The sequence below is a fragment of the Seriola aureovittata genome, chromosome 14 (genome assembly GCF_021018895.1).
Source record: "Seriola aureovittata isolate HTS-2021-v1 ecotype China chromosome 14, ASM2101889v1, whole genome shotgun sequence".
Classification (NCBI taxonomy): domain Eukaryota; kingdom Metazoa; phylum Chordata; class Actinopteri; order Carangiformes; family Carangidae; genus Seriola; species Seriola aureovittata.
Window position 1 is genome coordinate 1,260,510 of NC_079377.1, and position 27,696 is coordinate 1,288,205.

At 40.8% G+C, this 27,696-nt stretch overlaps 1 protein-coding gene across 1 annotated transcript in view; it reads left to right on the forward strand.

The window, feature by feature from the left end:
• Positions 1-1,893: 1,893 nt before the first annotated feature.
• ttc27 (tetratricopeptide repeat domain 27) overlaps positions 1,894-27,696 on the forward strand; it is a 59,985-nt gene continuing 34,182 nt past the window's right edge. The window contains exons 1-8 of the mRNA XM_056396248.1: positions 1,894-2,167; positions 7,278-7,461; positions 8,954-9,077; positions 10,816-10,956; positions 13,263-13,365; positions 20,959-21,117; positions 21,248-21,387; positions 24,224-24,336. Of these exons, the coding sequence (XP_056252223.1) occupies positions 2,077-2,167; positions 7,278-7,461; positions 8,954-9,077; positions 10,816-10,956; positions 13,263-13,365; positions 20,959-21,117; positions 21,248-21,387; positions 24,224-24,336 (1,055 nt within the window). The 5' untranslated portion in view covers positions 1,894-2,076. The remainder of the gene's footprint in view (positions 2,168-7,277; positions 7,462-8,953; positions 9,078-10,815; positions 10,957-13,262; positions 13,366-20,958; positions 21,118-21,247; positions 21,388-24,223; positions 24,337-27,696) is intronic.

Genomic DNA, 27,696 nt, shown 5'->3' on the forward strand with positions numbered 1-27,696 from the left:
TCCTACTACGGTGGTTCACTTAAATCACCATGGGAATTTACGCTGAACTCCTAATCTGCTCCAATGCAGGTTAACTTCAAGGATCAAATCAAAACCTGTCAACAGCCAAACTACTGACCAATCAGATACCTGGAAAAACCGAGTCATCATTTATACAGGATCCTGATGGGAACAAAAGACTTTACAATTAAGTGATAAATAATGAGTAGTAGATATTTATCAGTTGAATCGTTTTGCTGTTCCAGATCTTGCATGTGTCCACTCTGGTTTTAAAACAGAGCTTCTAACAAACAGAGGGTTTATCATAGCTTAATTTTGATTGAACAAATATTCCTTAATCCAACAGGATTCCTGACTGTATTGATGCTCTTACTCTTCTTCCATGACCACAGCTCAGAATAACATGAGGAGACTCTGTGACGATGACTGGAAATAAAAACTAAACCTCTGATGTCTTTGATTAGAACAATGATCCACACACTGTTGTGGGTTGTTCATCCACTTATTTACAATATATCCTTAATCTGACTTTAATACTAATTATATTCAGAAATATTTCTTTTTATTGTAGTCATGTGATCATATTGTTTACATTTCACCTTGTTGAATATCACTTTTGGACATGATTGAACTCAAACTTACCGGCAAGTATCATCATATTTTCACATATCATATTAAGAACTTCATTCATGGTTCTGACAGTCTTGCTTATAATTAACAACTCCACCTCTTATACATGAACACGCTCTTAGCCAGACAGGTAAACCCAGGTTTAACTGAGCCAGGTGATAACCTGCTTCGTCGTACAGGTTATCAGGACGGTCAATGTTAGGTTCAATTAAGCTTAGGTTAAAAAAAGTTATCCTGGGTATGTTGAACTTGCTTCATAGTACAGGCCTCTGGACTGACTGGCCTTTCTAAGCTGGTGGCAGTCGCTCTCTCTCTGTCTTCTCCTTTTGGTTTTGTTGTGTTTAGTTTTTCTTTAGTTTAATTTCTCTTCTAGTGCCCAGTAAATAGTTTTTAGTCGCCTCTCCATTGTCCAGTCTCCAGGTTGTGACACTTTACTTTGAAATGGTGAGAACAATAGATGTGGATTTTTTAAGTGTTTACCTTTTTTTTTTTTTTACCTCTACCAAGGAGATTATGTTTTCACCTGTGTTTGTTTGTTTATTTGTCAGCAGGATTATACAAAATGTACTGAACAGATTTGCACCAAACCTGGTGGAGGGATAGGCCATGGACCAAGGAAGACCCATTAAATTTTGGTACGGATCCAGTTCTGATCTGAGGGGCTGATCCAGGAATTTTTTCATTTTTTAAATTTTTGACTGCAAGATTGGGCACTTTTCAACACATTTATCAATTTCCTAGGAATTAATGTCTGGATGTTTTTGTAAAATTATGATGTTGAGATTCATGAGTTTGTAGAATTTGCAGAACTAGATAATAAACCGAATCTGGTGGCAGAAGATGTTTGGCCAGAGGTATGTGCTGTACTCAGTGTCATTCTAGTCTAGGATATGGATGTCTTTTTAAAGCAATATGCTGCATCTATGCAAACATGTGCTATACAAATGGAGTTGTTGTTATTAGTAGAAATAAAAAAGCGTTTCCATATGTTAATAAAAATGAGTAATATATAGGATAGTAATAAAAATATATTTTGGATGTTATGCCGTTTTTGTTGGTAGGTGCAGTTTTTATAACTGCATTGATCTGTGCTTTGTCATAAATAAAGGTCACTATTATATGCTGTTAAATAGGCCCAACATGAACTGAAGTTAACATGCATGTACTGGTACATTTAACATCGCAACTCTGTCTACAAACGTTGAAAATGCCCGGCGTCCCTCTGCAAGGCTTCATTAATTTTCCCACAATGCAATGCGCATCTGTCATGGCTGCTCACTGATGCCAGTTAAACCACATGGGTGAAAATAAACATTTAATCTGGGATTGAGAAGCAGTGACTTGGCGCATTACTACAGCGGTGAATCTTGGGCTCTGGTCCGGGACCGTCCTGACAGAAGGCAGCAGCTCCTACTACACTTTAGCAGGAACCAGAGGTGTTAAGTGATGCCGCTGGACGTGGAGATCCCCGTTCTCCGTGGCTTTTTAACACCCAGCGAGGCAACGCAATGGAAGCAGAGTGTCTTCAGTACTGCAGGTGAGACACCGGGGTGTGTTTTTATTATTAATACCGTCATGAGCAAGGCAGGTTTTGTCATATGATGGGCGCTGCACAGATCGATACACAGGCAGGTGGTGGTCGCTTACAGGGGACAGTGACATTTTCTACACAGCGGCGTAGAGGCTTTTCCCGCTGATGAAACTCACGGTAACGACACCGGTGTAGCCGTCACTGACAATGAAAGCTGTGGCCGCAGTTAGACTACAGCTACAGTTGAAATGAATTGAATAACTGCTGTTTGCAGCGGTACGTGCTGTTCTCTCCCGTGTGTGAACGTCCTGCCAAACCCCATTAAGATTTTGGCAGTTTTAAGTCGCCTCGTTTATGGGCAACAGTAGATATATTATGAGATTATACTTGATAGAGACTTTTAATTGTTGTGAGAAGCTTTGCAATTCGGCTTACACACCATACACAATGTTATGTTAATTAAACGTCAACTTTCGTAACATTAGAGCTAACGTAACGTTAGCTTTAGCTCGCCCGATTTTTCGTCTCTATAAATAATACTGAGGTAGAGAGTAGGGGGATAATTCACACTGAGGTTTGCTAATAGAGCAGCTAGCTACATGGAAAGTCGTTACGTAGCTGTGTCGTTTGCTGATGAGCTGACAAGTAACATCAGTGGAGTCCGCCCTCATGTTGAGCCGCTCACATCTGTCACAAACCGCTGGAATCGAACACTGAGCCAAAGTTAAACAGCACAGTGGTAGTCACTTAAATTGTACAACATAAACCATGTACTGTTTACTAAGTGTCACCTACTGTCAGTCTTTCTTCTTGTATGCCAGTTAAAAGTGTAGTAAGCCATGTTGATATTTTTACTAAACAAAAAAAACAAAAAACCCTCCATTCAGTGCTCCTTTCGAAGCTCCGCCCCCCAAATTCACGGAGGCGCATTGCCAAGGAAACAACACCATGACAGAATCCGGAGTGTTTCACACAACGTGGAAGTGAATGCTCATTCTCATAGCTGATGCAAAACCTTATAATACAAATTATACCGTACTACTACTTAGTTCAATACTGTGATACATACAACATTTTGGACAAACTTTTGCTACTTTCCATGGAAGAGACTAGCCACGCATATGCAAATCTAATATGTGTACCTATATATATATATATATATATATATATATATATATATATATATATATTATATATATATATATATACTCTGCCTTCCACCCACAGTCCAAGGTCATGCAGGTTAATTGGTGACTCCAGGTGCCTATGTAAATGTGAGCATGAATGGTGGATTGTTTCTATATGTCAACCCTGTAATAGACTGTCCAGGACATTGAACCCTAATAAAAGACTGGATCCTGCATTAAAGTGCCAAATCTCAGCTTTAATTTGAGTTGGGGGTTATTTGGGGGGTATTTCTGTTAAAACAAGAAACAGAGAGCAGCAGAGTGGTGAAGTGAGACGACTGTGTGGTTGTACTGATTTGAGTTAATTCCTACTTTCATTTGAGAATTTACTTTAATAATTAAAATTGAGATCACAGGTTATGTTAAGTTAAATACACTTTATATTTATTTTCATCATGAATTATTGTCATCATATCAAACCAGAGGAAAAGCCTCTAGAATAAAATGATCACAGGTCAATAAAACTAAGAATTAAAGGTGGCCTAATGAATTGATTCAGGTGTAATCGAGCTCGAGGCTGTGTGAACCGCCCCACCCATTCAGTGGAGGCAGAACCCACCAGACTGTAATCATGTGCAGTTCAGTTCTAGCTAGTTCTAGCTTGTGCACAGTGAATATATTGTCTGTCTGAGATACACCTGGTCGGTCATCTTTGCTGCTCAGCCCTGTTCGCAAATTCTGTTCACCATTTCCTTATTAACTGCAGCTAATTGCCTGAACCTCTATGACTTATGGACCATTTTGAGGCTCTCTGCCTTGTTTTCCATAATTGCTGCCATTTCATGGGCAGACCTGAAGGGCAGCTGAAATGCCATTAGACATGTGGCCATAGCTCAGACTTTGATTTTCCCCCTCATAAAGCCAGAGCCCTCCTCTTCTCCTCAGCCACTCCCTCCCTTCTTTCTGTGCTGTTATGGGTTTCATTAGATCAGAGTGAGATGAAATCTCCACACCTCCTTTACAACACTATTTCCACTGCAATTACTTATTGAAGCCTTGGGTACAGTTGAGAGATCATGTGACTGACCTGAAGGTGAGAATTAGGGTTGTCGTAGTAGAAGCTGTTACTGGAGTTACACAGTGTTCAGGCTCTCACCGATTGCATAACTTACCCACTGGTCCTATCATCTTTTTTTCATTTTTTATAGACATGAAAACCAATTTGGCTCATGCAGCACCCATATTCATCAAATAAAAAATGTACTTGTAAAATACTAGTTATCAATACTTAGTTGGATGCTGTAATTATAAACTGAATGTGTCTGCTCTGAGCAGCAGCAGGGCAGAGTCAGATCACAGAGTGACAGTCTGATCACATGACGATCAGACAGTTGACTGGTGAAGGATTTGATGTCAAAGTGAAAAGCAAAAGTCCCTACCTGGCAATATTTCAGAATCATACGATACCAGAAGGGAGCTTGATAACATTTATCTGTATGTATGTGTATATGTGTATATATATATATATATATATATATTTGTTATGACTTGTGGCCCACTTGCACTACTTTTGCAGCCCACAGGTCTATAATTCAACATCTTCTGTACAGCACAAAACTGGCACACGATGAACTTTAAGCACTTTGTTGATCCCCTGACTTTTTCTCTAATGCCACCATTAGTGCTAATTAGCAAATGTTAGCATGCTAACTCACTAACTAATATTGTGAGAATGCTGCACATTGACATTCTATCATTATTATTGTGGTCATGTTAGCATGCTGATTCAGCATTTAGTTCAGACTAACTGGTCGTGACTAGCTTTATGTTAAAGGTGTCTCAGTCAAAGTGATGAACCCACAGATAATTACTTTATTTTGTAATTTGAATATGAAACCCAGGGAGATGAGTTTAAACAAGACAAAAATATGATTACAGCTCATTAACTGTATGTAGTTTTGCAAATGAAGTTCTCAACACAGCAAGAATTAACCTGTCAGTTTGTAGAGTTGAGTTAGAAGGTTAGAAGATTAGACATTGTAGTTTAACAGGAAGGAGGAAGTCCACTTACTGAAAGATCTAAAGAGTTTTGGTCACTTGTCATGGAGACGGTTCAGTTATCATCACGTTACCTAAGTATTGAGCCTCGGTCACACGATAACAAGCAGTTGTATATGGGGGAAAGATCCACTATTGTTCAAAGATGGTCTGTGGTGTCGGAGTTGATCTTCCTCTGTCTGTCCACTGACTCCTCCTCCATGACATTTGACCCTTCCTAGATTATCATGGCATGGTAACTAATTACACAAAACCACTTAAATAGTGTTTTTATGAAGGAGAACTTTATTGGGGCTGGGGCTACGCAATGATCGATTATGTAAATAAGTCAATTTACGTAACCTGCGTCGACGCGTTGCAAGGAGGAAGTAAGATGGCTGCGCCTAGTCAGAGCATGGACTCCACCGAAGAGCAAGCTGAAACGAAAAAATCTTGCCCACAATCACAATTTTAAGCAGAGACTGAACAACATGGTGCTCTGCAAGCTCTGCAAATTAGAAATGACTTATCACAGCAGTACTACTGTCATGCTCGAGCACCTGAAGCGGAAGCATCCGGGGCAGGATTCAGTTTGCTGTTGGATTGCTAAATGTAGATTTCACTACATTCCTTTTACTTGAATGGAACAAGCTCTTGCATTAATTTTATTTTGGAGAGACTTTATATCACACTGTAAAACACAGATTACCAGTTAAGACTGGGCTATTTTTTAGTTGGACAATAATGCCCTGCAGTGCAGGGCTTTCTTTGTCATATTTGTTTTAAAGAGAAGATGATTGAATATAATATTGAAATATAAATGACAAGTTTTTCAAATTTATTTTTGGGTAAATTTGTTGTTATATTAATCAAGTAATAGAAAAATAGATTAATTGAAAAAATTATCGATAGATTAATTGATTGATCAAAAAATTTATAGATTAATCAAAAAACAAATAATTGTTAGGTGCAGCCCTAAACTTTATAAAATTGGCCAAACCTAGCAAATTATGTTTTTGAAGAGTTTGATGATGGTTCCATTTAATTAGTATTTGATCCTTTTAAGGTTTTATTTGTATAATAACATAAGATTGATTATTGATTGGGAGCCCTGGCCCCAGATGATAGAGATGTATGTGGTAAAATCATGACATGCATATACGTTTGTGCTGCTTTCAATAGATGTATGGTCTTGTTAAATTTGTTTTGATAGTCTTGGAACAATTTCTAATATAGTTATAATATTAATGAATATAAATATATATATATATATATATATATATAACATTATAATAAAATTAAATAAAGTGTGGGCATCAAGCTTAATGTCCATATGAATGAATGATAGCTAGACATTTAAATTATCCAATTTTCTTTTGACCATTATTTATTGTAAATGTATCCAACATTTTTTTTTAATGAAAATCACACAAACTGTGTTGGTAGAATTAGTCACTGGGAGACTCTGACCAGCTGGCTTGTTAAAAGCTCTGCAGCTTCTGAGCTTTTGTTGTTGCATAAATGACAGTGTCATCTGCAAAAATCTGACACCCAACCTCTGAACAGCTTTCAGGTCAGATCATTTCTATACAAGCAGAGGAGTAAAGGGCCCAATATTCATCACACTGACAGTCGGATACAATCGCAGTCAGCTCTTCAGTGTCGCAAATATTTTATATCTCACTCTGAGTTATAAACATGTATTAAAAACACAGCACCAACATTACAGTGGCTTTGCACTGGGATCTATTTATTGAAATCCACATTTTTCTGAGTCGGCCTAAACTATTTTCAATCAATTTTTATTTGATGCAATGCAGAAAATTCTCTGTAACATTCAAATTTTCAGGCATCTCTGTGCAGTTATATGTTGCCACTGTGTTTAATGGCATTGTTGTCCTGTGGTTACATAACCTAAATGAGTATGTTAATACTGCTGCTTCATGTTCCAGAGGCAGGCTCTCTGCTGGAGTCCTTGATGGAGGGGGACTTTGAGGCGGTTCTGCTGAACCCCAAGGTGTTAGACCTGCTGACTGGAGATGGCAGCTGCAGCGAGGGGGAGGAGATTGAGGCATATCTGGAGAGACGGGTCCTACTGTATCTAACAGGAGGCACCAGCGATGACCAGACCAACAGGTAGGACTGCCGGACGTCAGACGTCAGATGAAAAAGATGATTCTTTTAAATTTCAGTAATGTGTTTTGATTGACTGTGGCAGCTGGGGGATTCAGACCTGGGAACTGTGAACTGCTGTAACTGAAACAAGCCATTATCTACTTTAGATGAATCCTTCAAACTGGAAGTCAGTTGCAGTCCTTTAGTCATTGTGATGATCTGTTCATGAAACAGAGCTGAAACCTGATTCTTTTCTTTAACATGCATCAACCTAAAAGATCAAATTTTCATAAGTTGAGCATGAGGGGGCTTTTTTCCTGTGCAAGTGTACATGGTAATCTTTACAGTGGCAAGTTTCTGTAGCTTATATACTACAAGACACTCTGCACTGTGGTTTAAAGAAGGATTAAACACCTGGAGAGTTTTCACTGCAGCAATTATTTCCTCTTTCATCATGATGACATTAAGTTTAACAGTAAAAACATGCTGTTAATTTTACAAGGTAATCTACCAGGTATGTGCACTTGCACGTTTTTCATTGGCCCATGCTGTGTGAGTTTAGGCAGGTTCAACTTCTTTTTAGTTTAACTGGAGCCTCTGCTGGATTAGCCTCATTTAAATGAATGAGAGGCCTGTGTGTGTGTTTTTTTTTTTTTTCAACCAGGGCTGCAGACTTTAAACATCAACACACTTCAGCTTCCTAGTAAATGTCTCCTTATGTAGCTTGTGTAGGTGTGGTAGAACAGGTGATTGGCAGCATGAATGTGCAGCTGACAAATCTGAAATGATATGATGCAGTCATGTCAACATGGAGCAGAGTCTCAGAGGAAATTTTCAACATCTGATGAATCCATGAGATGAAGAACTGAGGAACGACCCAGAGTTAGTGTGGTGTTCCTAATAAAATGCAATCTTGTCATTACCTTGCTGAACAAGCTTGCACTGCTTGCCAGTGTCGGTGTGCAAGAAAGGTTGCTACGTAGTTGTAGTACTGAACCTCATTTCAGTAAATGTTGTGGTTCTTGTTGATACCAATGCTAACAAAACCCACTAATTAAAGTCTCCAAACTGACATGATGGTGTGTTTGATGGTGGAAGTATTTGAGCGATCCACAGAGTTGTTCTCAGGAATGTCTTGGTTCTCCTCTCACTGCCTCGATTGCTTTGGTCATGAATTATTCATTTTTAATAAGGTAAGCTGAGCATCTCTCCTCTTGCTCCGAGGGGAGGTCTCTCTGTGAGTATGTGTTGAATGCAGTGCTTATTGCTCCTCCTCTCCCTTCATCACACGTCCATCTCCTCTTTTCTATCACCCTTTGTTATTTTCTCAGTCTGATAAAAACACCTTTACTTACCCCAAAGAGTGAGGTGGCAGTTAGAAAAGAAACTTATGTGACCTAAGTCAAAATCAGAGACAATTTTTTTTTTTTTTTTTTCAATTCTGTAAACCTCAAACTATCTGAAGATTTCACCCCTTTTCTCCAATGTCTTCTGTGTGTCCTTCCTGCTATAGGGAGCTGGCTGTAATGGCCCTGGCTGTCGCTTGCCTCCACATGTTTGTCCAGAGTAACTGGACTGGTCCTCCAGTGTCCAGCCATGTCTCTGACCTGTTGCCCCCGGCCCTGCTCTCCTCTCAGGTAGGAAACCGTCTCAGTCATTTTTATATTGGCTGGTTTACTTAAAAGTTAAGCTAACGTAGGATAAGTTTCGTCACTGTATTAGATCTGTTTTCACTTTGTATTGCGTTGTTTATAGATTGATGGGGCTTAAATGAATTTGAATTATTTTAGCATAAGACTGCAACATTACAAATTGTGAAAAGTGAATGGGTCTGAATACTTTGTGATTGCACTGAACAGTTGTAACATTAAGCAACAGCAAACCTATTTTTAAGAAGAAGCTATTGATTATTAGCTGTGTTGTGTCACCCATTTCTATGTAACCTTGTTCTGTTGCTGCATAAACTAGCCAACTAGCTAGCTAGATGGGCTAGCTAGGCAGTGGGCAATAATGGCTATGCTAAATTGTGCTTGTTTGAAATGGTGGCACTGCTAAAAAATGTTTAGCATGTCAGCTGCTTTTCACAATAAGAACTATGGTAAAGTTACTTTTCTGGCTTACTAACTTTTCCTAACTAGCCAGCCACCTAGCTAGGTAGCTTTACCTAACTTGCCAGCCACCTAACTAGCCAGCTAGCTAGGTACATATCTTTACCATAGTTCTTATTGTGAAAAGCAGCTCACGTGCAAAACATTTTTTAGCTACTTAAATAGCGCTTGTTTGAAACGGTTGCAATGTAGCATCCTCTTAGTCACTAAATAAATAAATACTAGGAACTAATATAAGTTGATTATAATTTGAAATGATATAAATGTGTTTCCTACGTTTACTGATTGCATAGTTGATCATACTTGAAACATTGTCTAATATTGAAAAATGGGCTTTGCTGAGTGTGACAAAGCTTAATTTTACGTTGGTGTGTAAAGTGAATGGAGTCAGAGAAGGAGCAGAAGGAGCTGCAGGCTCGGTGCAGGAGAAGTGCCCCTTAATGAAGCATCTCTGGGGTCCTAATTACACCGGGCTGAGAAGATTGCTTCCTCTCGGCAGCGTGCTGCTGAGAGCAGAATGCTGTGTTTCACACTGCCATTACACCACAGGAGAGAACCATTTCTTTTATCGAAGCAATTCCTTTGGCCTCAATGATTGATCTGTGCTGTCACACCAAGGAGCCGGCGTTACAGAGCAGCTCGTCTGCACATGCACGACAGAAGGCAGAGAGGAAACATGGAGCAGCTGTTATGTTAATTTAATTCAACAAGGAACGAGAGAAAAAGTTAAATGTACTTGAATCTAATTCATGTGGATTTTCTCCAAATGAAGTGACAGCTGATCAGACCAAGTTAAATCATCACCATGGGGAGAGTAGCTCAGCATATATAAACTATATTGTAGGAAGTGAGGTCATAAACATTAAATCAGCAAATTCATCACCAGAATCTAAGACAGGAATCTGCCATTGTAATAAATGAACGATGAGTGCAATGGTGAAACATTGGAGGTTGAGTTTTACTTTGAATTAACAGTGTTTTAAAGCTAATCAATTTTTCATGAATCAGACTATTATATAAACTACTGTTTTTCTCCCATGTTTGACAATTGTTCAAATTAACAGCCCCATTTTGCAGTTACAGCACTGGTCCACAGGGAGACTTGAATGTACATTTTGAATGGAATAACTTGAGATGGTGAGAACTGGAGAATAGGGTTGAAAATGATTATCCTTTAGATCCTTCAGGTCTTCATTCTACTTTAAAGCTGGTCTAATCTCTGATATATTCATCTGTCAATTAAATGTCATTTGCATTTGACTGGCAGCCCCAAATCTTGGTTGAGGCGATCCACTCCAGCCTCCTCCTGGATGGGGAGTCTGTGTACAGCCTGGTGGCCAACCCCTTCCTCCTCCTGCTGGCTGGCATCATTCTCACCAAGTGCTCCTCCAAGATGGACAGCCTCCAGGTAAGAACGCCTTTCTATCTCAACCACCTTTTCTTGATGAATAATATATTACTGATGATTTTTATGTCTCCTCACCGGTGACACATCAGAGTAATACCTTGACGGAACCTCCTCAAATTTGGCACAAACGTTCACTTGAACTAAAGGATGAACTGATTAGATTTTGGTGGTCAAGGTCAGTGTGACCTCACAAAACCTTTTTATCCATTACTCAAGACTTCACGGTAATTATGACAAAATTTCACACAAATGGTTCATATTTTCTATGACTCTGGATAAACAGGGAGGTAACCTGAAACTAGTCTAAGTGGAGGAGGCAGACATCCACGAGGAGGTGATTCTAGCTTTAAATGGTAATTCAGCTCTATAAGAGCAATTCACCATATAGATTGCTTACAATATCTGTTTAGTCCTCTGTACTGTACAGACAGTCGCTTCACTGGCATTTCACCAGGCCAGCCCAGGTCAAGGACTCTGGCTATTAGCAAGGCTGTATATTGTATAATATTTGCCCTACTACGGCTGCACAGTATAGACTGTACATAAAACTTTTTTTCAATATAAAGTACTTCAAGTTTTTTGTTTATCCAAGTAAAGAGCCACAAGAGCAGTAAATAATCAAAAACTGTTGATCCCAGGATGACCATGGATATCAGTGTATGTCTTTGGACGTTCACATCTCCAGAAATGTTGCAGCCAGTTTTCAAGTAGACGAACTAACTAACTACAAATTAAAAACCCTGGACTTGAATTTGGACGGTAGCAGGGTGTGATGGGAGGTGAAACAGGCTTGAATCTCAACCACAGGGGGCAGCAAAGCAGTTATGCTTTAACAAGTCCACAAGAACACAGATGCAGGCTAACTGCTAACGGCTAACCTTGCCATAGAGGCTCATTGTGTCTTAATAAGTTTCCAGCAGACTTGATGCTGGGAGGCATCTTGCTTATTGAAACAGAGACTCTTAACGAGCTCAGTTTCTTGGCTTTTCCTGCTCATTTACTGTCTGTTTTCAAACAGTTACATTCATGTAAACAACCCAAACCAAAATAAGTAACAGAAACTGTAAAAAAAAAAAAAAAAAAAAGAACTGTAAAAGCTGCTGTTCTGCTCTGACATCACCAGTTTGTGAAACAATTAGGCTACTTTTCTGCTGTAAAGACTCAATTTGCTCTTTAAATACTAATGAGGAAGGGGGAAGTAATTAGCAGCGCTGTTTTCCACCAGGCAGCGGGGACGTGGACTGTAGACTGTGCGACATATGAGTGTGCTGACATGATGAATGTACGTGAAAGTGTTCAGCTAGAGCACATGTGTTGGAGGGTGTTGATTCGCTGAGACAGACAATTAAACCTCCATGTAACCTCAATGTTTATTTATGAAACTTACACATATTAGCTGTCAAGCCTCTAATCTGACATTAGCCATGCACTTTCCCTTCTTAAGCGATTGTTTGTTGGCTTGTTCACCAAACTAAGGTTAAGGACAAGACGTATGTTCACATTCCCAAGTTGGATAAGGAGGAGACTTCAGCAGGAAAACTAATCTGGGTTGTTGTTCAGAGTCTGTGGCACTTGTTTAGCACCCTCAGTGTTGACCATCTACTCTGCTGTGATTAAACTCTGATCTTACTGTTTTATGCAAGGTTTGATTGGGTGCATCACCTTGGGTGCATGGTTACTAAAGGCAAAACGAGTGGGAACAATCACCTTTTTAACTTGTTAACCATATGATTGGAGGATGCAACTGTGTGTTAACTCAGTTCTCCAGTTTGAATCATGATGGAACAGTAACCTGGTTATTCATCTGTAATTCTTGCACAGCCGTTGGAGCAAATGAATTGCAGCGTCACTCCCCTCAGCCTCAGTTTTTAAACAATGTAAGGGGTGTATGTTCGTAGATCGAGCATCAAGTCCGTCTCCTTCTTTGTGCTTCTTCAGCCCACGGCGCCCTCTGCGACCCCACCTGCCTAAAAACTGCCCCACAAACAAAGTTTAACTTTAACCTTCGACACATATATATGTTACACTGTACAAAGTGTACACTTTGGTAATGTAATGCTACACTGATGCACCCACTGTACACTATAAGAATATGCATTCTGTCAATTTGTTGAAAATCTAATAAAAAGATCTTTGAGAAAAACACAAGTTTTACCTTCAAATAAAGTGTTTAGATAATCTGACATAACTCTTTACAACCTGTTTGATTTTTCTGACTCTTTCTTTACCTGTTGGGTCCCTTGTCTTATTCTCACATATTCTCATTTGTCTCTTCTGTCGCTGTTGTTTTTCATACGTCTGTGTAGCTGCTGCCCTGGTGGACCCTGCGCTACATCAACCTGCATCAGCAGATCCTGGAGGCTCCTTCTCCTCAGCTCCTCAGCCTGGCCCGCAGCAGCATGGAAAAAGGTCTGTCACTGGACTGTGTTTGGTGTGGGTTTGTTTTTCATCGTGTGTACCAGGCCCGGCAGCCTCAGGATTATTAGGCTCGTTTTACTCACTCACTCACAAACAGTAGCCTGTTTCAGCTCTGGTGCTGTTGTTTCTGCAGTAAAGAATGTGATAGCCTGGTGTTTTATACCCAGCTCTGGTTGGACAATCAGCTGTTCCACATCTGTTTAGAGCTTTTACAGAGATGAGTTGAGTCGAGTTTCCTGAGCCCACACCCCAAAGATTTTCAGTTTACACTCAGACATGTCAAAGAAAAGCAGCAAATCATCACACCGGAGGACCAGTGAATATTTACATTTTTTTATTTGAAAAATGACTAAAACAATTGACTGAATATTAAAGTAGTGGTCAGTCGACTAATCAGATCAATCGACTAATCACTGCAGCTCTAGTAACTCATCCGGTTTGTTTATTAGACTTCGTTTCAGTGAGAGGTTCTGACCATAGCCGTGACATGCCGTCAGGGCAAACAGTGCTTAACAGTTAAAACAAAAAATAGAACAATACCGAAGTGGAAGAGACGTCTCATCAGAGCAGAGTTCTGTTCCATAAAGGATTTAATGCCTGTTTGCATTTATAATGGGCTATCTTCCCTCTTGTGGTGGCAGCTGGGTATTGTCTCTGAAAGCTAGCTGGACTTCCAGCTGTTGTATCTAGATTTTCTGTCATTTTTGTGGGTGTGACTCCTAGACTGTAAATAAAGATAGACTTGGCCTCTGTGACGTCATCCACAGGTTTCAGAGGATTGATTTTGAAGCTCAGAATGAGCTGCTCCACAGTCACTTTACAGCTTTGCAGGCTGTAAATATGTTTATTTCTGCTGTAAAGTTGGACATTTTAACATGGGGGTCTATGGAGACCGACTCACTGTTGGAGCCAGACTCTAGTGGCCATTAGAGGAACTGCAGGTTTTGGTTCTCCAGTGTTGCCACCATGTTCCAGCCTTGGAGATTGATGATTGCTCAAACCTTGCTTACTGTCTCACCTCTGTACAACCAGCCAGAGATGTGTGTGAAATCTGGATTATCACTTTCAGACAGTTACAAAAAAGGTTGTTGGGAAGATGTGGGGGGAGGGGCAGTGTTGCACGATCTTATCCACAGTCCGATTGTCCAATAGTCACCCTGTGAAATTACCAATATGTTGGTTACATTATGTTACGTTACGTTACCAACCAAACAAGTGTTTCCGATTTTGCTCGCCTCGCTCTTTCATGGATAACCTGAGTAATGACACCCATAAAATGTATGTGTCATCTTAGTATGTTAAAACAAAATTGTCATCGCAAATAATGTATCTGTTTCATTCACTGAGAGACTGAACTAAATGACGTGTTCTGTCCGTCAGTCTGCCAGGTCCTACACACAATAAGCAGCTTCATTACAATCAGCTTATCGAAGTGTGTGTGTGTGTGTTGCAATTATGGTTATATATGTGAAACTGTGGCAGACAAATTAAATTCAATATTAATTTATTAATATAAATAATAAGTTACTAGATTAATGGGAAAACAAGTCAAATATTGTCTGCAAAGGCATGAGTAATTGTCGATCATTCTGATGATTGTCAATTACCGATATCCTCGTCCATTGGAACGACCCTACAGAGGGGCTTTCTTAAGAGAAACCGTCGTACTGAGGATCAGCAGGACGCACAAGAAGTGCATTTTGTATTTTTCAGCTGCCATTTCTCAACCATTTCATTTCAAGTGGCTCTGACTGTTCTGACATTGTGTTGTTACACAGCTGGAGCTGCGGGAGACTAGATTATTAAATATAACAACTGTTGAGCGAGGAGCTGTACAGATGATGATTACAGTCAGATTAAAAGCTGCTTAGATACAATCGTGAATCAAACAGCTTGTAATATAAACCTGCTGTAAGTTCTGAGAGGAACATGACCATTCAACATTAAAAACATGGGCTTAGAAAAGGACCAGGCATCAACTTCCTCATTCAGCACCCTCCCTGGGAACTGAGAACACTCACCACTGCTAACCTAAAGAACAAAGGCCTTGAGGTGACACATTAAAGAGACAAAAAGCTCAGAGGTGATGATGGAGGAGGATGAAAGCTTTGTATCTGAGCTCCTTCTCTTTCATTCCATCTGATCTGATTATTAACTTGGCCTTGATCAAGCCTCTGTTACGGAGACAGAGATTATCCTCAGCTGAGATCAGTAGGAGAAAAGCAGCAGAGAGCTGGTGTATAATTCATGATCAGAAGTCACACACTTTCATACCCATTCAACATTAATGAAGCGAGACTGATGCTGACGGCGTCCAGAGTGAACGAGGACAGAGAGATTTACAGTACATGCAACACATCTGATTTCACTCTGCAGGAAAACGACTCTCTGGCTGTGAGAGATGTTCAGGTGAAGGGGAGGGAAACACACTTGGTTGTTGGTTGTTTTGTTATAGCAGCAAAAAGTCATCCTTATTTATTCAACAACATGCTTTCACTTTGAATCAAAGTGCTGTACAGCAGAACAAAGAACTTCCAAGGAGCAATGCAACAAGTATCCTACAGTAAGGACAACCGAGTTACACAATGTAATAATCAATTGATTACCGGGGCCGACTGCAGCGAGGACTGTAGCCTCTACACATAGGGCGCCTGCTTAGACCACTACGCCACACGACGCCCTGTACTGTTATCACTTTGATGATCCCTAAGAGGGACTCCGCTTATTTTACACATCAGAGTATGTTTACAGGTCTTAGGGAGGACTCCCTGAGACTCCGTACTCCCTACATATGTTGAGTACTCTTGACTTTTCACCTTGCACTTTTATCTCACGCTGCGCTTCCCCTGATGCTCGCCTCACACTTTGAATACCGCTGCTGTAGACTATGGACTTAGAGTCTTAGACTTGTGCAAATAACATGTATGGACGTGACAGACCATTCTTGTGTGGGAGCAGTTGCGTGAGCACAAGGCTGTAACGAGTTCTCCTTTCTGCATCCGCATGACATATACTGTATTTTGTCATCAGAGGTTGTACACGGGGCTCAATCTTTCAGTCACTACGCAGAGCTCATGACCTTAGGTGAGGGTCAGAAGGTAGATTGACTAGGAAATCAAGACCTTTGCATTCAGACTCCCTCTAAAACAGTCCGGTACAACACCCGCTTCACTGCTGACGCTGCATCCATCCATCTGTCAATCTCCCGCTCCATCCCACCCTCACTTGTATCTCCACTCGACTTGGGCAGTCTTTTCATTTAATAGTTAAATTATTAACCTGAAGTATGTAAATTACAAAGTGAAGCTTTGTGTCAACCATTCATCTCTTTATAGATGAGCTAGCTGAGTCTCGGAGGTCAAGATGCACCTTTCACCACAACCGTCAAAACAGGATGCAGATACAAACAAAAGGCATTATCATGATTACATCATCCCTGAAAACTGCAAATACTATGTGACAGCATAGTATTAGTACTAAACTAAACTAAGCTAAACGAGCCAAACTAAACCAAACTAATCCAATCTAAACTAAACTAAACTAAACATCATGGCAGCGTCTACTCAGAGTTGTGTAACATGGAGGGAAAACAGCTGTATGCATTTCACAGCGTCCTCCTCTCATCACTTGTAAAAGGATTGTGTGGCCAACTGCTCCTCTGTAATATGGATTGGGCCGTTTTGAAGCCTGCAGATACAGCTCACCCTTCACACTGTGTTAACCACCACACAACACACTGCAATCCAATGAACACACCCTCCGCCTTTTGAACAACAAACACATCTGGGAAGATGAATAAAAAGTGATGTTAAAATCATGGAATCGTCGGCTTTAATACACTCGTTAATACACTCCTACAGACTTGGTACTCTCGCCTTGACTCCTCTCTCCACTCTGATCCTCTCCTCCACCTTCCACTTGTGGCTGAGAACTAGTCCTTCTCTCAGTCAGTACCTTCAGTAACATGAATTCACTTTTTTCCCGTATTAGAAGAACGATGAATGATGTCTGCAGTGTTTCACCTCCGTCCTTGCATTTCTCCTCATCGCAAGCTCTCTTTTTAAAAATATTCTGTGATTTGAGACATTTCTGCAAAACAAATATACACGATGGGATGTAACTAGGACTTTTCAAGATACTGGGTGTGCTTGAATGTAAAAGAAATAATATTCACTTGTTTGAATAGCAGCAAAATCAGGTCGCCGCCTCCTTCCACAGGCAGAAAATCAGAGTGCGTTTGTATTCTTCTTTGGCAATTTTGGATAGCTCTGCCTGATGCACTGATTACGGTACAGCCGCAATTGCAGTTACAAACGTCAAATCCACAGAGTACCGAGAAAACAAGTAGGCCTACAAAAAATTTTCAGGAGGCAGAGGCGCGAAGAAATTTGACAGAGGTGTGTCCCCTCGCAATTCTCTATGCAGGTCCTCACATCACAGCTGCTGGGTGGCTTCAAAAATAAAGAAGAAACCAGCTTAGTTTTATGAAGAGGGGATTAAATCCACACACTGAGGCATCACATTATTCGCAGACTATTATTCTAGTTAAAGTAACCAATAGTTTTTGGATTAATAGCATTTCTGCAGTGCTTTGTGGCCCAATGCAACAGTTTAATAAAAGCCACAGGGAGAGTGGCACACCTTTCTCAGTAAAGTTATACTGTATGAAACTAATGTCTACTTCCTGCTAAAAATAATAGAAAGTGCACGGAAGAAGCACACAGCGCTATCCATCTCTGTCACCCCTCCCCTCTCTCATCCATGTGGCCCGGCTTACCAGGAATCTTCCCGTATTCCCTGTTGATAGTTTGCATAGTTGTGAGTCAGCAATTCACAGTAATTTAAACTTTCCATAAGGTCTGTTGTAACCCACTGTTGCCAGTAAAGCAGGACCTAGCATGTGCTTAATATTAGACTGGGCTATTATTTCAATTTTAAATGATTAGGATCCTGAATTCTTAGCTGTTAATGTGGAGCTGGCTACGTATTTTAGTCTGCAACTATTAGTCACCTCGACGTTAAACTTTGTCTCCGGCTGAGCATCAACACACAGCTCTCTTCCCACACGTGCGTCTGCACACCTGTCCGTCTTCTGTCTCTTTCTTTCTCCCACCCTCAAAGTCATCTCTGATTGGTCAGGATTACCTCACTCAAAGTAAACTGAAAATGCATTGGCTGAAAAGCTTGGAAACTGAAAATGACAATGAGGCAAAGGATCATGGTAAATGTAGTTTTTTAGTTCAATTTACCTGTATTTTAAGGAAAACACATTCCCTTTCATACACTGTTACATAGTTACAAATATTAATTGTTTATTGATTAATCAATTATTTTTTTGATTAATCTAACTATTATTTTTCTATTACTCGATTAGCATAACAAAAAATGTACCCAAAATAAATTTGAAAAACTTGTCATTTATATTTCAATATTATATTCGATCATCTTCTCTTTAAAACAAATATGACAAAGAAAGCCCTGCACTACAGGGCATTATTCTCCAACAAAAAATAGCCCAGTCTTAACTGGTAATCTGTGTTTCACAGTCCGATATAAAGTCTCTCCAAAATAAAATTAATGCAAGAGCTTGTTCCATTCAAGTAAAAGGAATGTAGTGAAATCTACATTTAGCAATCCAACAGCAAACTGAATCCTGCCCCGGATGCTTCCGCTTCAAGTGCTCGAGCATGACAGTAGCACTGCTGTGATAAGTCATTTCTAATTTGCAGAGCTTGCAGAGCACCATGTTGTTCAGTCTCTGCTTAAAATACTCCCACACTTTAGATGATTGTGGGCAAGGTGTTTTCGCTTCAGCTTGCTCTTCGGTGGAGTCCATGCTCTGACTAGGCGAAGCCATCTTACTTCCTCTTTGCAACGCTTCGACGCAGGTTACGTAAATCAACCTATTTACGTAATTGATTACGTCGATTGCCCAAACCCTAGTTTACATAGTTTAATCTTGTTGACTTTGCCATCATTTAAACAATAAATCATTCAGATTACTATATTAAACACGGAATCTGTAACTTCTGCCTCTAGGGGTCTCTCAATCAAAAAAATAACAATAGACACAGTTGTGTGATATCATGAAATAGAGTGGGATTATGGGAGTTGTTGTCTTCTCCAGCATTACCGTAAGCTCCTCCCGGTTTGGATTCCTTCAGTGTCAGTGGTTCAGGAAATACAGAACAGACTCAGTGATTCTAACCGTTAAAAACACTGAATGAAGCAGTTTGACATTTACAGTCAGTGTTTGAGCGACGCTGTACGGAGGAGAGAGACTCAGGGAAGAGTTGGAGCTGAGATTGATGCTAACCTTTGTTCTGATTGTTTCTGTGATAACTTATGAACCAGACATTCAGCAGGTCGTTACCAGCAGCTGAATTATCCACAGAGGTGTCCTCCTCTCCATAACAAACACACCAGGAGATTAACCCATTCATACCGGATGCTGCGCAGCGCAACATTGCCCCTCCCGCCGGTTGCTGCGTAGCACAGCATTGAGTCTCCTGCCGGCTGCTGCGTAGCACAGCATTGTTGATTCCTCGTCATTTTCATGACGCATGCAGCATATAAATATGTAAAATATGTATAAATGTATCATGAAAATGACGAGGAATCAACAATGCTGCGCTGCGCAGCATCCGGTATGAATGGGTTAAAACCAGGAGAAACATCCAGAAAGCAGTTTACCTTTAAAAACCAGAGATTAAGCGACGCTCTTCAGTGACACAGGACAGGACGTCTCCAGCAGCTGGGAGCTGAGCTGTCTAACATTTCCTCAGCTTGTTTCTCTGATAACTTCAGATCCAGACGTCCGACGACTAAAATCCTTCATCTGCTTCAAATATAGAGCTGAAAACCACCAAGGTGTAAAAAGTGTATGTGGCTTAAAATTAGATAAAAGTCAATGTTGACTTCTGTCAGACAAACGCACTGACACATGATCATAGAGGATATGATGTCATTGACAGGCGACCAATGAAACATTTCCGCAGCTTGTTTCTCTGATAACTTGTGAACCAGGCATTCAGCAGGTTTTTACCAGCAGATGAATTATCCACAGAGGTGTCCTCTCCATAACAAACACACCAGGGGATTAGACCAGAGGAAAAACACATAAAGCAGTTTCACTTTAAAAATGAGTTATTGGGGGGGGGGGCAGGGGCTCAGCTGCTCAACTGGTGGAGGGGATGAACGATGAAACATTCTCATGATTAAAATCACAGATTTCTCTGGTTGGAGAATCGATCAAAACATTTGGGATAGTGTAAGAACACAACTCAACAACATATTGAACATAGGTCTACTTGTTTTTAACGTGGAAAAGTTAGATTATAACTTTAATTCGTATTTTTCATGATTTGGAGAAAGTGGCACTCTGTTCATGGCTGGACCGGCAGATGTGAGAAAACACTTGCATGTGTCACTGCAGAACAAATGTTCTTACATACGTATCACACACATGTAGCCCTTGTTAACGTGACAATCTGCTCATGTTGCTCTGTTTTTGTATCATACGAGTGACTTTTTGGAGACTGTGTTTTTGGTGGTGATGAAGAATCTCCCTGTCCTCTCTCACAGTGCTGAGCTGCCAGTCTGTGCTGTCGGAGCAGAGACACCTGGCCATCCAGCTCCACCTGGAGTGTGTGTACACCAGTTTGACGTACTATGAGTACCAGCCAGCCAAGGAACACATCAGGAAGGCTCAGGAGCTGTCAGGGCTCAACATCAACATGACTGGTATGTAGAGTACAGCAGTAGAATATAAGAGGAGGCTATCATATCATGAGAGGCGATGATCCTCTGAGACATACTCATCACTCCTCGGTGACACCTGAAGCTACCGACTGCTTGTATTTGGTGAATGCAGGTGCTCTTGGCAAACGAACCCGGTTCCAGCAGAAGTACTTGGCTCAGCTGATCCTGGAGGTCAGCAAAAACCAGGACCAGGCTGGTCAGAGGGACGACGAGGCCACTCCCACTCCCACACCTCAGGCCTACCTACCTAAGGTATTCAGACAAAACAGGAAAATCACTCCTACTAATAAAAACCTTGGTCCAGTAGTTTCTCGTGTCCCCCCAAGGCTCTGTGCAGAATGTGATGTTTGATGGACACTAGGTGGTGAAATATGTTCAAATGATTTTCCAAACTACTGTTAGGTTGTAAGTGCGATCTGCATGAAACTTTGCATGTATCATCTATGTGTCCTGATGGTCACAAGTTATTAAAGAGTTTTGATAATGCAAAAAAAAACAAAACAAAGCGGTAATGTATCTTTACATAACGCAGAACCAGTCTCATAATCACAAGTAGAAACTCTGTCTCTGCTCTGAAGGAATACACAGGACCGTGACTTGGTGATAAATGAGGATATTTATTTATAATATTTATTTGTAACTAAATGTTCATAAGAAACTGAACAAATGAAGCATTAATAATGAACACATGACACAGAGGTCTGAATCAAACAGACAAAGTTGATCTTTGGCTAAATGAAGTGATCACTGAGGTGATGGTGAGATGAGTAAGAGGTTCAGAGTTCACAGCAAACAGCAGAACCAGGAGGACAGTCAGTCTAGGACTCAGACCACATGACATCAGCTCTTACCACAGACTGTAGCATCGACTCAGAGTTTAATCTGAGTTTGACTTGACGTTTCAGTGCTGATTCCACTCATGGATCCCCCAACTAGGTGATGCTCCCAGAGACGCAGCAGTTGCTTAGCAACGAGGGTCAGATAGCGGGGCTTCATAGCAGATCTGGGGACTTCATGTTGATGGAGCGGAAATAAAGCTGAGGATGATACTTACAAAGCAGACAGAAGTTGGTCTGAGGAAGACTCTAGGCCTAATCATGTCTACTGGGTGTTTGGCCAGTATGACTCGGAAAAATGTTTAACTGCATTCTATATGGTTATTAAAAAGGACTTTAAAAAGTCTTCAACAGCCACTGAACAGGGCTAAGAAAACTTTATCAGCATGAAATATGGAGGAAAAAAGCCCACAAGAGAACAACCGGAACTCACCTCCACCAAGGCTGTAAAATTTAAATAATGGCCCAGAATATTAAGCTTTGTCCTAAATCAGTTATGAAAAGTTTTAGTGCATCATACTAGTGTTGCGTTTTACAGCCATTGAAATGCATCATGTGGCTGTGGTACATCTGTGGATGAAATGCAATAAAATGTTGCAGGATCACTCGGAGATGATGATCTCTGTGAATGTGGTTACAGTTGCACAGTGAATTCAAGAATGACCATGTTTTCTGTTAAATGGAGCACAGCTAGAGGAAATGAGCAACTCATAAAAAGTTAGAAGTTAGAAAGTTATGGAACTGAGAATCAAAAACACAGAACATAACTTTTTTTGATGGGGAATTTAAATGTTTTCTGGAGCAGATCTTTGGAAGAATTAAGTCATTTTAAGGACGAATGTGGGAAAATCTGTTTTTGTAAACTGTTTAAAATGACAGTTTGTACAGCTCAAAATGGCTTTGGTAACGAAAAACTAAATCATCTGTAGTTAGTCCAACTACAGAATATGATATGTCTATGTTGTTGATGTTTGGGTACTGATCAGACAAATGAGTTTGTGGATACAAACATTATCCTTAGTGTCCTAGTGTGGAGCTCAGACATCCAGAAGAAGCTTGGAGTAGAGCTGCTCCTCCTTCACGTCGACAGAAACCATTTGAGGTGGTCCAGGCATTTGATAAGAACTCCTGCTTGGCACCTCCATGTTGAGATTTTCTGGGCATGTCCGGCTGGTAGGAGACCCTGGGGTAGACCAAGAACACACTGGAGGAATTCTATATCTAATTTGGCTTGGGAACAGCCAGTAAGAGACTGGACAACCATGCTTAGCCTGTTGCCACTATGACCCAGCTCTTGATAAGTACAGTGGATGGGCCGATGTAGGAACAAATGCAAAAGCAGCCTGCCTTTATAAAGCCTTAAAACAGTCGGCCATGGATGGGTGGACTTTAAAGTGTGTGGTTTTGTCATGGAAGACGGCTGCTCAGTCTTGTCTACCAACACTCAGTATTGTTGGACCACAATCTTTCCCTAACCATAACCAAGTAGTTTTTCATTTTTAATTTGTTTGCAATGTAACTAAGGAATGCAAGAAGAAGGTATTTTCTGGGTATACCCCACAGTTGAGGAGTTATGAGCATATAAAGTGTTTTCTGAATGTTGTACCAACAGTACAAACAGTCAGAAAACATCAGCTTGATAATAACAACAGAAGAACATGTGACTTTTAGCCTCTAAGACGGTGCTAGAGAAATCAGAATAAAGTCTGTGTGAAAAGTAAAAAAGAAGCTCTGGCCCCTCCCTCATCAACACCACGGTGGGGCCCTTGATCGATGCCGTTAACCTCAGTTGCTCAGTGCCCAGCAGGTCAAACTGAGGTTGTGTGGGGCAGCTACCAGGTTGAAAGCGTTTCCATGGAGCTCAGTCTATTGGCTGTGGTCCAGCTCCAGTTCTTTGTGCTGTGCTCAGACCACTAAGGCCTTCATTACTGGAGGAGGGAGGAGCAAATGGTCTCAATAAAAGCTGTCATTAGCCAGAGCTTACTGGCTTCCTATCTAGAATGGATAGAAGGAAAGCAGAGAGGTATGAAAAGGGAACGCTTAATCACTTCCAATCAAAAGCACACCAGCAGGGAAACTGGGCCATTTCTATCACTGTGGGTCTGACTGGACTTAATCAGAGAAAGCCTGGTCCAGAGTTCTTATTCTCCCTGCCAGATCAGACCAGCGGAGGGATCACTTTGTTGTTGTAATGTGCAGTAGTGCTGCATGTGTGTTCACAGCTGACTGTACCTGCGTTTCTGTGCTTTCAGGACTACAGTCTGGGTGACGACACCGTGCTGGATCAGATCAATTTAGCAGAGCCAGATCAGTACGAGCTGCCTGACCTCAGTGCAGAGGAGCAGGCGGTCATCCTGGGTGTCTGGTAAGTCCAGTACCTGAGAGCTCAGCACTGTTTCTTCAGCTCTCTGTTCGACGGGTTTATTTTAAAAACACAGAAACAAGATTCAGGATGGACTCACAGAAACTTAAGGATCATAACTTTTATCTGTCGCATGTCAGGATAAATGACCTCCAACGTCTGAAGACTGGAATAATTTCCCACCATTCTGCACATTAGTTTAGAGCTAATGAACCACTTAGTTCAGTCTGCCAGTGCGTAAATATACATCATGTTTATAAGTCCTTTTACCTGACGTGTCGCTCTGACTTTGCTGACATCTCAGGAAAGAGTGGCTCTTTTTTATCAACCCTGTGACCTTTTACATGGTCATAATTATTAAGCTTGTTACACAATTAGCCAGATTTAGTTTTTTTTTTGTTTTTTGTTGTTATTCCTGGTCAGAACAGGTAACATGCTGCCAGGTCACCACACCTGCAGACAGAAGCTTTGTTAAACTTGAGTGCAGCAAAACATATTGGCACCAAGAGTAAAGGTCAAAGGTCAAAACAGAACCAAATGAAAGGGGAAGTGGTTACCAGGTGTTAGGGGGTACTGCTGCTTCAGATCCAGATCCAGATCCAGATCCAGAGGGAGCTTTGTTTTATGAGTGTACAGGCCATCTATGTGAATACTTAACAGCAGGATGTCCTTAAAACATCTGGAATATGGTGACGCTGTCTGATCCATCTGTGTGTTTTGTTGTCTCATCTTCATGAAATGTTCATGATGCTGTACTTGGTTGAACAAGTGTGCAACGTAGTTGTGTGACGAAAAAAGAAAAAGTTCAAACCCGGCCCATCTTTATGTTACAAAACTGTGATGCAGCTCCAGTTCCATTCTCAGAGACAGTGTCAGATGCTGTTAAGCTCCATTTATAGTTGTGCGTTAAAGTGCTCACTGCAACCCCCATTTTAACAGTTAATAAAACAATGTAAATACAGTAAATTGTCTCATATCCAGTGATGAAACGAGGGAAACCTTCCCATTGTCACAACAAACAAGAACAAAAGAACAAAAAGAAGTCAAATACAAACACTGCAGAACCAACCGTCTCAGTAACCAAAAGTAACACCACCGATCCATGTGTGCTTTGATTTCAACTGTTGAAAATATTCAATAAAAAGCCACAAACATATGCACTCATTGATTAGAAAGAAAAATATCCAAGCTAACAGCCAAGCCATGCTAATATCCAAGCTCTAACAGTTCAACATATTTAAAGATGGCGTTAGGTGTCATCATGAAATAGAGTGGGATCATGGGAGTTGTTGTCTTCACTGCTATTTCAGTAAGCTCCTCTCGGTTTGGATTCCTTCAGTGTCAGTGGTTCAGGAAATCAAACAGACCTGCTGATTCTAAACATTTAAAACACTGAATGAAGCAGTTTGACATTTAAAGTCAGAGTTTGAGCGACGCTGTACGGAGGACAGAGACTCAGGGAAGAGTTGGAGCTGAGATTGATGCTAAGCTTTATTGTGATTGTTTCTCTGATAACTTATGAAGCAGACGTTCAGCAGGTTTTTACCAGCAGCTGAATTATCCACAGAGGTGTCCTCCTTCCTTTTAAAACTCAGAGATTCAGCGACGCTCTTCAGTGACACAGGACAGGACGTCTCCAGCAGCTGGGAGCTGAGCTGTCTAACATTTCCTCAGCTTGTTTCTCTAATAACTTCAGATCCAGACGTCCGATGACTAAAATCCTTCATCTGGTTCAAAAATAGAGCTGAAAACCACCAAGGTGCCAAAAGTGTATGTGGCTTAAAACTAGATAAAAGTCAATGTTGAACTTACCAAGACATTTTGGAGAATTCTATGCTTCCAACTTTGTGGAAGGCCCTTTTATGTTCCAGCATGACTGTGCCCCAGTGCACAAAGCAAGGTCCATAAAAGCAGGGAACCCTAACCTCAACCCCATCGAACACCTGTGGGTTGAACTAGAACAGAGATTGCGAGCCAGGACCTCTAGTCCTACATCAGTATCTGACCTGACAAATGCTCTTCTGGATGAATGGGCAAAAATTCCCACAGACACTCCAAAATCTTTTAGAAAGCCTTCCCAGAAGAGTGGAAGCTGTTATAGCTGCAAAGAGGGGACCAACTCCATATTAATGCCTATGGATTTAGAATGGGATTTCATAAAAGCTCCAGTAGGTGTAATGTGTAGGTGGCCCAATACTTTTGTCCATATAATGTATATTCTCCGATAGTCAAGTTACTATATAGGCAGCATTTTATGTATATTTTAATCCTTTGTTTTTATTCAAGTTATATATATATATATTGGTCAGGCTCTAATTTTAATGTGGAAAAGTTACAGATTAGTTTTACGCAGCAGGAGTAAGGAGAATCAGGAGTCAGAGCGTCTTCCTCTGCAAACCTGTGACCTGTGGTTTCTTCTGGATTTATGACTCATCCACTGTAAATAGTGAACTCTTTGTGGTGGTGGTTTCACTCAGACAAGGCTGAATATAAAACTCTCAACATGACACCAGTTAGCTTCACAGTGAGTCAGTAATTAATCCCCATGCTGTTGCTGGAGGGACTGCAGGGGTCGAGTGAAGGTCAATGGAGCAGTCAGGGAGATTGCAGGGAGATGATTGATGAGCAGCAGCTCTGTCAGAGTTATTGGTAGATCAGCACACCTGCATCCTGCTCCAAGATCGTGTCACAGATTAATATCTTGTACCTCTGGAGTCTGGAGAGTGAACCAATCAGAGTTATGCAACATTTCAATAAGTCCTCTGGTGTCATTACTGGATCCATGAAAGAAGAAAATTTTCTCTCGTACACTGATTTGAATCATTACCCTGTAGATACTGAGTGTAGGCTCCGTAGGTACACACACAGCACCATCACACAGCCTGTGTGCGAAATCAGATGGACGACTGAAACATGATAGTGAAGTGTGTTTGGTTTGACAGGTGTCAGTGTGATCCAGTCTGTGTGTTAAGTGTCAGTGATCAGACCAGAATTGACACACACACACACACACAGATTCAGGTATTGTAATTGCCTCCTCATCGTCAGAGCTTCTTGTGTTAATGGGCGCACATCCCAGAATGTGATTAACTTTTATTAAAAACGTAGCTTGAGGCCTAAAAACAGAAGAAGAGAGGAGTCCCTGATTAGTCTCTGGGAATGCGACCTTGTCGTCTCTCCCTCCTACATTCACCTTGTAGCCTCATTTAAACACTCAGACTGTAGCTGTCACATATTTGACATGATGTCATCAGTTTGGCTTCATTTGAGCACTAGATTGTTCTGGAACTTTCAACTATATAACATGATTTTCATTATCAGATAAAGTGTGCTCTGTAGTCATGGATCAACAAGTGTCACACT